This window comes from Oncorhynchus masou, unplaced genomic scaffold, assembly GCF_036934945.1.
Source record: "Oncorhynchus masou masou isolate Uvic2021 unplaced genomic scaffold, UVic_Omas_1.1 unplaced_scaffold_1854, whole genome shotgun sequence".
In the NCBI taxonomy this organism is placed as follows: Eukaryota; Metazoa; Chordata; class Actinopteri; order Salmoniformes; family Salmonidae; genus Oncorhynchus; species Oncorhynchus masou.
Genome location: NW_027008363.1, coordinates 75,001 through 85,000, shown reverse-complemented (window position 1 = coordinate 85,000; position 10,000 = coordinate 75,001). Strand labels below are relative to the sequence as shown.

At 46.0% G+C, this 10,000-nt stretch overlaps 1 protein-coding gene across 1 annotated transcript in view; it reads right to left on the bottom strand.

Moving 5' to 3' along the window:
- The window catches only part of LOC135532454 (disintegrin and metalloproteinase domain-containing protein 12-like), an 88,337-nt gene that overhangs the window by 18,682 nt on the left and 59,655 nt on the right, over window positions 1-10,000 (bottom strand). Inside the window, exons 4-6 of the mRNA XM_064959962.1 lie at window positions 8,410-8,499; window positions 6,222-6,417; window positions 4,678-4,786 (exon numbers count right to left, since the gene is read on the bottom strand). Coding sequence (XP_064816034.1) covers window positions 4,678-4,786; window positions 6,222-6,417; window positions 8,410-8,499 — 395 coding nt within the window. The remainder of the gene's footprint in view (window positions 1-4,677; window positions 4,787-6,221; window positions 6,418-8,409; window positions 8,500-10,000) is intronic.

Below are 10,000 nucleotides of genomic sequence, written 5' to 3'. Positions count from 1 at the left end.
TGATATTTCAATGTTACTGGAGCTAGAGTCTTAGCTGTCAAAAAACTTGACTTTCTCTCCAACCATCTACAACAGTGGTGTCAAAATGATTTCCTGGAGGGCTGTGTGCCTGCTGGTTATTTCGTGAATTCCTTTCAATTCGTATGAAATTAAGACCTAGACAACCAGGTGAGGGGAGTTCTTAAACTAATCAATGACCTTAATTGATCAATCAAGCACAATGGAGGAGCGAAAACCTGTAGACACTGCAGGATTGAGTTTGACGCCGCTGAACTACAGTAACTACTGTGCCGTTAGGACTCTTTTCAACAACAGTTTAGGTTCTGTTGTGTTGTGTTAGGACTCTTTTCAACCCCAGTTTAGATTCTGTTCTGTTGTTTTCAACCCCAGTTTAGGTTCTGTTGTGTTAGGACTCTTTTCAACAACAGTTTAGGTTCTGTTGTGTTAGGACTCTTTTCATCCCCACTTTAGGTTCTGTTGTGTTAGGACTCTTTTCATCCCCACTTTAGGTTCTGTTGTGTTAGGACTCTTTTCATCCCCACTTTAGGTTCTGTTGTGTTAGGACTCTTTTCAACAACAGTTTAGGTTCTGTTCTGTTGTGTTGTTAGGACTCTTTTCAACCCCACTTTAGGTTCTGTTGTGTTAGGACTCTTTTCAACCCCAGTTTAGGTTCTGTTCTGTTCTGTTGTTAGGACTATTTTCTACCCCTGTTCCAGGGAAATTCATATCAGCAGAGAATCAGAGCTGTAACCCAGTCCTACATTAGACTGTAGCCCAGTCCTACATTAGACTGTAGCCCAGTCCTACATTAGACTGTAGCCCAGTCCTACATTAGACTGAAAGAGTGGCAGTAGCCCAGTCCTACATTAGACTGTAGCCCAGTCCTACATTAGATTGTAGCCCAGTCCTACATTAGACTGAAAGAGTGGCTGTAGCCCAGTCCTACATTAGACTGTAGCCCAGTCCTACATTAGATTGTAGCCCAGTCCTACATTAGACTGAAAGAGTGGCTGTAGCCCAGTCCTACATTAGACTGTAGCCCAGTCCTACATTAGATTGTAGCCCAGTCCTACATTAGACTGTAGCCAAGTCCTACATTAGACTGTAGCCCAGTCCTACATTAGACTGTAGCCCAGTCCTACATTAGACTGTAGCCCAGTCCTACATTAGATTGTAGCCCAGTCCTACATTAGACTGTAGCCCAGTCCTACATTAGACTGTAGCCCAGTCCTACATTAGACTGTAGCCCAGTCCTACATTAGACTGTAGCCCAGTCCTACATTAGACTGTAGCCCAGTCCTATATTAGACTGTATCCCGGTCCTACATTAGACTGTAGCCCAGTCCTACATTAGACTGTAGCCCAGTCCTACATTAGACTGTAGCCCAGTACTATATTAGGCTGTAGCCCAGTCCTACATTAGACTGTAGCCCAGTCCTACATTAGACTGTAGCCCAGTCCTACATTAGACTGAAAGAGTGGCTGTAGCCCAGTCCTACATTAGACTGTAGCCCAGTACTACATTAGGCTGTAGCCCAGTACTACATTAGACTGTAGCCCAGTCCTACATTAGACTGTAGCCCAGTCCTACATTAGACAGAAAGAGTGGCTGTAGCCCAGTCCTACATTAGACTGTATCCCAGTACTACATTAGACTGTAGCCCAGTCCTACATTAGACTGTAGCCCAGTCCTACATTAGACTGTAGCCCAGTCCTACATTAGACTGAAAGAGTGGCTGTAGCCCAGTACTACATTAGGCTGTAGCCCAGTCCTACATTAGACAGAAAGAGTGGCTGTAGCCCAGTACTACATTAGACTGTAGCCCAGTCCTACATTAGACTGAAAGAGTGGCTGTAGCCCAGTCCTACATTAGACTGTATCCCAGTACTACATTAGACTGTAGCCCAGTCCTACATTAGACTGTAGCCCAGTCCTACATTAGACTGTAGCCCAGTCCTACATTAGACTGAAAGAGTGGCTGTAGCCCAGTCCTACATTAGACTGTAGCCCAGTCCTACATTAGACTGTAGCCCAGTCCTACATTAGACTGAAAGAGTGGCTGTAGCCCAGTACTACATTAGGCTGTAGCCCAGTCCTACATTAGACTGAAAGAGTGGCTGTAGCCCAGTACTACATTAGACTGTAGCCCAGTCCTACATTAGACTGTAGCCCAGTCCTACATTAGACTGAAAGAGTGGCTGTAGCCCAGTACTACATTAGGCTGTAGCCCAGTCCTACATTAGACAGAAAGAGTGGCTGTAGCCCAGTACTACATTAGGCTGTAGCCCAGTCCTACATTAGACTGAAAGAGTGGCTGTAGCCCAGTACTACATTAGGCTGTAGCCCAGTCCTACATTAGACAGAAAGAGTGGCTGTAGCCCAGTACTACATTAGGCTGTAGCCCAGTCCTACATTAGACAGAAAGAGTGGCTGTAGCCCAGTACTACATTAGGCTGTAGCCCAGTCCTACATTAGACTGTAGCCCAGTCCTACATTAGACAGAAAGAGTGACTGTAGCCCAGTCCTACATTAGACTGTATCCCAGTCCTACATTAGACTGTAGCCCAGTACTACATTAGACTGTAGCCCAGTCCTACATTAGACAGAAAGAGTGACTGTAGCCCAGTCCTACATTAGACTGTAGCCCAGTCCTACATTAGACAGAAAGAGTGACTGTAGCCCAGTCCTACATTAGACTGTAGCCCAGTCCTACATTAGGCTGTAGCCCAGTACTACATTAGGCTGTAGCCCAGTCCTACATTAGACTGTAGCCCAGTCCTACATTAGACTGTATCCCAGTCCTACATTAGGCTGTAGCCCAGTCCTACATTAGACTGTATCCCAGTACTACATTAGGCTGTAGCCCAGTCCTACATTAGACAGAAAGAGTGGCCATGTGAAACCCCCTTCTTTTCTTTGTTTTTCATTGTAAAAGGGTCTCAGTCAATCCCAGTCACATCCAGTTTTCTGTCATTGCTGCAATTAAGTCAATTAAGAGACCGCTGATGAATGATTCAGGTCAACATCCCAGAATAGCACCCTATTCCCTTGTTTAGTGCCCTGCTTTTGGGCAGGGACCATTGGGCACTGGTAAAGAGTAGTGCACTAAACAGGAAATAGGAATCCATTTGGGACACACCCACTAATGTCTCTGTCGTCTAAAGACAATTAAAGGGGATCGTTATAAGACGAACAAAACCCCTCCCCCCCTTTTTTAATGCTAATTTAAATATTTCAACAGTTTCAATAAAGTCTAGACTATGACATCATGTCTTCATTTAAAGACCGACACTTTTTTCTCCCTTTTGTCTCCTGTTGTTGTCGTGGTTACCCTTTCAAAGATGTACAGCCTGGTAATTCTATACCCTTTTGTCTCCTGTTGTTGTCGTGGTTACCCTTTCAAAGATGTACAGCCTGGTAATTCTATACCCTTTTGTCTCCTGTTGTTGTCGTGGTTACCCTTTCAAAGATGTCCAGCCTGGTAATTCTATACCCTTTTGTCTCCTGTTGTTGTCGGGGTTACCCATTCAAAGATGTACAGCCTGGTAATTCTATACCCTTTTGTCTCCTGTTGTTGTCGTGGTTACCCTTTCAAAGAAGTACAGCCTGGTAATTCTATACCCTTTTGTCTCCTGTTGTTGTCGGGGTTACCCTTTCAAAGATGTCCAGCCTGGTAATTCTATACCCTTTTTGTCAGGATTTGGCCAGCGTTGTTCCGGGTTTTGGTCAGTAGATGTCCCCATTGTGCTTTTTGTCCCTATGTTTTTCCCTTGATCCCCATTATTATTTGCACCTGTGTCTCGTTTCCCCTGATTGTATTTAAACCCTTTGTTTTCCTCAGTTCTGTGCTCTGTGTTTGTATGTTAGCACCCTGCCCTAGTGTTCTGTGTACTCTTGTCGATTCCGGGTGAAGTTCTTGTGGTATTCTGTTTTTTGTTTTTGTTTATTTTTTGGTGAGTTTCTTTTGAGGTCTTTTTTGTGTTTTTCCTACCACCTTTTGGATTTGCCATTTTTTGCATTTTAGGATTTTTTCTTTATTAAATACACCGTCTTAAGTACTGCTGTGTCTGCCTCATCTTCTGGGTTCTGCTGTCTATTCGTGGCTCAGTTGGTAAAGTGACTGTTTCTCACTCCGGAGACCCAGGTTCGAAACCGGGTCCTGACACTTTTGTCTCCTGTTGTTGTCGTGGTTACCCATTCAAAGATGTACAGCCTGGTAATTCTATACCCTTTTGTCTCCTGTTGTTGTCGGGGTTACCCTTTCAAAGATGTACAGCCTGGTAATTCTATACCCTTTTGTCTCCTGTTGTTGTCGGTGTTACCCTTTCAAAGATGTACAGCCTGGTAATTCTATACCCTTTTGTCTCCTGTTGTTGTCGTGGTTACCCTTTCAAAGATTTACAGCCTGGTAATTCTATACCCTTTTGTCTCCTGTTGTTGTCGGGGTTACCCTTTCAAAGATGTACAGCCTGGTAATTCTTTACCCACGCACCACTGCGAACGGGTTTGTTTGACTATGTTTTCGACTACTCACACACCTGTTAAAGACCCGAGTGGCCGATAAAGTAAAATAAACCAATCACATTTTAGTGTAGATAAAATGCAAGTTGGGGAGGGTGGGGTCTCTTTTCACATGCTCAGAGACAGTGGATATGTGTACTGGTATGTCGTCTTACGGAGCTTCACACTTGGCAAAGGATCCCTTGGAGTCCTTCCCACAGTTCCCGTAGGGATCTCCTGCCGAGTTGACTCTCTCAAAGCAGATCCCTGGGGCGGGCTTGGCTCCTATCAGACATGGGGGACATATAACATCAGAGACAGACTGTAACTTCTCGGCCTTATCTGGTTTCCTCACAGCCTCCTCTCCCCGAGGCTCCTCTCCTCCTTCTCGAACCCGTTGGGGAGGAGCGGAATCCTCCTCCCTCCTTCTCGAACCCGTTGGGGAGGAGCGGAATCGAGGCTCCTCTCCTCCTTCTCAAACCCGTTGGGGAGGAGCGGATTCGAGGCTCCTCTCCTCCTTCTCGAACCCGTTGGGGAGGAGCGGATTCGAGGCTCCTCTCCTCCTTCTCGAACCCGTTGGGGAGGAGCGGATTCGAGGCTCCTCTCCTAGGACCTTGCGTCATGTGTTTTGAGAAGAAGACAAGTATAGAGGTTGCCAGCAATCCAGGCTAGGGAAATCTGAACTCAGAGTGGAACATCCCTCAGTGTTGTACAACAGCAAAATAATCTGAAGTCAGACTAGAACATCTCTCAGTGTTGTACAACAGTTTTCCCTCCCAACCTGTAGGGGACTCCACTTTCCACAAGGTTTGCAAAATGACAGTAATTTTCCCCAAATTCCCAGGTTTTCCAGAAATTCTGGTTGGAGCATTCTGGATTTGCTGTTTATTCACTCCTACTTTTTAAATTTGTTTTATTTATTTATTTGACCTTTATTTAACCAGGTAGGCCAGTTGAAAACAAGTTCTCATTTACAATTGCGACCTGGCCAAGATAAAGCAAAGCAGTGCGACACAAACAACAACACAGAATTACACATGGGATACTTGCAAGAGTCTTCCCACCAAGATGTGTGGTAAACCTGGGATGTTTTTGTGTGAGAGTGAACAGAATTTTTGGGTGAGAGTGAACAGAATGTTGCATCCCTGTTCTATACTCACCCTGGCCCCAGAGAGTGATAAGACCCTGTTCTCTACCTACCCTGTCCCCAGAGAGTGTTCAGACCTTGTTCTCTACTAACCCTGTCTCCAGAGAGTGATCAGACCCTGTTCTATACTCACCCTGACCCCAGAGAGTGATCAGACCCTGTTCTCTCCCTACCCTGATCCCAGAGAGTGATCAGACCCTGTTCTCTACTCACCCTGACCCCAGAGAGTGATCAGACCCTGTTCTCTCACTACCCTGATCCCAGAGAGTGATCAGACCCTGTTCTCTACTCACCCTGTCCCCAGAGAGTGATCAGACCCTGTTCTCTCCCTACCCTGATCCCAGAGAGTGATCAGACCCTGTTCTCTACTCACCCTGACCCCAGAGAGTGATCAGACCCTGTTCTCTACTCACCCTGTCCCCAGAGAGTGATCAGACCCTGTTCTCTACTCACCCTGTCCCCAGAGAGTGATCAGACCCTGTTCTCTACCCACCCTGACCCCAGAGAGTGATCAGACCCTGTTCTCTACCCACCCTGACCCCAGAGAGTGATCAGACCCTGTTCTCTACTCACCCTGACCCCAGAGAGTGATGCACTGCTGCTCGTGTGTCTGGCAGATCCCATTGTAGCAGTGTCCGTCAACGTTGTGACAGGCGTGCCCGTCATGCAGGTACACATTAGCAGGGCAATGGGGGTTGGCACCGGTACAGAACTCTGGCAGGTCACATGAGTTACTGGAATCCCTGCACGGGGTGCCCGCTGCTTTCAGCTACAGACAGGTAGGCGGGCAGATAGACAGGCACACAGGCAGACAGACAGGCAGACAGACAGATAAGGAGGTGAGGCCTTGAGAGGCATGAAGTCTAAGAGAAACAGAAGAGGACAGACTACTTAGCTTACCTACTACTAACCCTACCCATTACATATGATTATAGAGTATCAAACAACTAGCCTAGCTACTACATATGATTATAGAGTATCAAACAACTAGCCTAGCTACTACATATGATTATAGAGTATCAAACAACTAGCCTAGCTACTACATATGATTATAGAGTATCAAACAACTAGCCTAGCTACTACATATGATTATAGAGTATCAAACAACTAGCCTAGCTACTACATATGATTATAGAGTATCAAACAACTAGCCTAGCTACTACATATGATTATAGAGTATCAAACAACTAGCCTAGCTACTACATAGGATTATAGAGGATCAAACAACTAGCCTAGCTACTACATATGATTATAGAGGATCAAACAACTAGCCTAGCTACTACATATGATTATAGAGTATCAAACAACTAGCCTAGCTACTACATATGATTATAGAGGATCAAACAACTAGCCTAGCTACTACATATGATAATAGAGTATCAAACGACTAGCCTAGCTACTACCTATGATTATAGAGTATCAAACAACTAGCCTAGCTACTACATATGATTATAGAGGATCAAACAACTAGCCTAGCTACTACATATGATTATAGAGTATCAAACAACTAGCCTAGCTACTACATATGATTATAGAGTATCAAACAACTAGCCTAGCTACTACATATGATTATAGAGGATCAAACAACTAGCCTAGCTACTACATATGATAATAGAGTATCAAACGACTAGCCTAGCTACTACCTATGATTATAGAGTATCAAACAACTAGCCTAGCTACTACATATGATTATAGAGGATCAAACAACTAGCCTAGCTACTACATATGAGTATAGAGGATCAAACAACTAGCCTAGCTACTACATATGATTATAGAGGATCAAACAACTAGCCTAGCTACTACATATGATAATAGAGTATCAAACGACTAGCCTAGCTACTACCTATGATTATAGAGTATCAAACAACTAGCCTAGCTACTACATATGATTATAGAGGATCAAACAACTAGCCTAGCTACTACATATGATTATAGAGTATCAAACAACTAGCCTAGCTACTACATATGATTATAGAGTATCAAACAACTAGCCTAGCTACTACATATGATTATAGAGGATCAAACAACTAGCCTAGCTACTACATATGATAATAGAGTATCAAACGACTAGCCTAGCTACTACCTATGATTATAGAGTATCAAACAACTAGCCTAGCTACTACATATGATTATAGAGGATCAAACAACTAGCCTAGCTACTACATATGAGTATAGAGGATCAAACAACTAGCCTAGCTACTACATATGATTATAGAGGATCAAACAACTAGCCTAGCTACTACATATGATAATAGAGTATCAAACGACTAGCCTAGCTACTACCTATGATTATAGAGTATCAAACAACTAGCCTAGCTACTACCTATGATTATAGAGGATCAAACAACTAGCCTAGCTACTACATATGAGTATAGAGGATCAAACAAACAACTCCAACTTTAAGGCATATTCCCCTTTTGATACCACTATGTATTTAAGCCATTTTGTGTGTGTGTGTATGTGTGTGTGTGTGTGTGTGTGTGTGTGCTTGCGTGCGTGTATTTAAGCCATTTTGTGTGTGTGTGTGTGTGTGTGTGTGTGTGTGTGTGTGTGTGCTTGCGTGCGTGCGTGCGTGCGTGCGTGTGTGTGTGTGTGAGTGTGAGTGTGTGTGTGTGTGCTTGCGTGCGTGTGTGTGTGTGTGCGTGTGTGTGTGTGTGTGTGTGTGTGTGTGAAACAGGACCCCTTCCATGTGAAAATAAAGATTGAAGAAGATGTGAGTTTAAATGAGGGCTGTTGGCCAGCCGGTCAGTCAGTCTCCTACCAGGCAGTCATGACAGCACTGTCCGTGAGCACACACAGCATCACCCTTCAGAGTACAGGTTGTAGAGTTACAGCACGGGTTCATACACTCCTGGAGAGAGGAGAGGAGGAGAGGGGGAGAGGGGAGAGAGAGGGAGAGGAGAGAGGGGGAGAGGGGAGAGAGAGGAGAGGTGGGGAGAGAGGAGAGATGGGGAGAGAGAGGAGAGGAGAGAGGGAGAGAGGGGGAGAGGGGAGAGGGGAGAGAGAGGAGAGGTGGGGAGAGAGAGAGAGAGAGAGAGAGAGAGAGAGGGAGAGAGGGAGAGAGAGGGGAGAGGTGGGGAGAGAGAGGAGAGGAGAGAGGAGAGAGGGGGAGAGGGAGAGGGGAGAGAGAGGAGAGGAGAGAGGGGGAGAGGGGAGAGAGAGGAGAGGTGGGGAGAGAGAGGAGAGGAGAGAGGAGAGAGGGGAGAGGGGAGAGGGGAGAGGGGAGAGAGAGGAGAGGTGGGGAGAGGGGAGAGAGAGGAGAGGTGTGGAGAGAGAGGAGAGGTGGGGAGAGAGAGAGGAGAGGTGTGGAGAGAGAGGAGAGGTGTGGAGAGAGAGGAGAGGTAGGGGGGATAGAGGAGAGGAGAGGAAGAAGGGGTTTACAAACCACCCAGATTAGATGTAATCTGAGAACACATGCACAGCTCTAATGTTATCAGAGGGAACCCCAGGTCATATGATATTCCTCCTCCTCCCTGGCAGAGGTCAGACAGGCAGGTTTCATCCTGAAAGGATTTCTTCAACAACAGCCCCAGACAGGGAACACAGTGGAGCTATGGACATCTGGTCTACATTATGCATCAGAACCCATCACTCGACCAATCAGTAGCTCTGGAACCCTGCACTCTACCAATCAGCAGCTCTGGAACCCTGCACTCTACCAATCAGCAGCTCTGGAACCCTGCATTGTACCAATCAGCAGCTCTGAAACTCTGCACTCTACCAATCAGCAGCTCTGGAACCCTGCACTCTACCAATCAGCAGCTCTGGAACCCTGCACTCTACCAATCAGCAGCTCTGGAACCCTGCACTCTACCAATCAGCAGCTCTGGAAACCTGCGCTCTACCAATCAGCAGCTCTGGAAACCTGCGCTCTACCAATCAGCAGCTCTGGAACCCTGCATTGTACCAATCAGCAGCTCTGGAACCCTGCATTGTACCAATCAGCAGCTCTGAAAACCTGCACGCTACCAATCAGCAGCTCCGGAACCCTGCATTGTACCAATCAGCAGCTCTGGAACCCTCACTCTGCCAATCAGCAGCTCTGGAAACCTGCACTCTACCAATCAGCAGCTCTGGAACCCTGCACTCTACCAATCAGCAGCTTTGGAAACCTGCACTCTACCAATAAGCAGCTCTGGAAACCTGCACTCTACCAATCAGCAGCTCTGGAACCCTGCATTGTACCAATCAGCAGCTCTGGAACCCTGCATTGTACCAATCAGCAGCTCTGGAACCCTGCATTGTACCAATCAGCAGCTCTGGAACCCTGCATTGTACCAATCAGCAGCTCTGGAACCCTGCATTGTACCAATCAGCAGCTCTGAAAACCTGCACGCTACCAATCAGCAGCT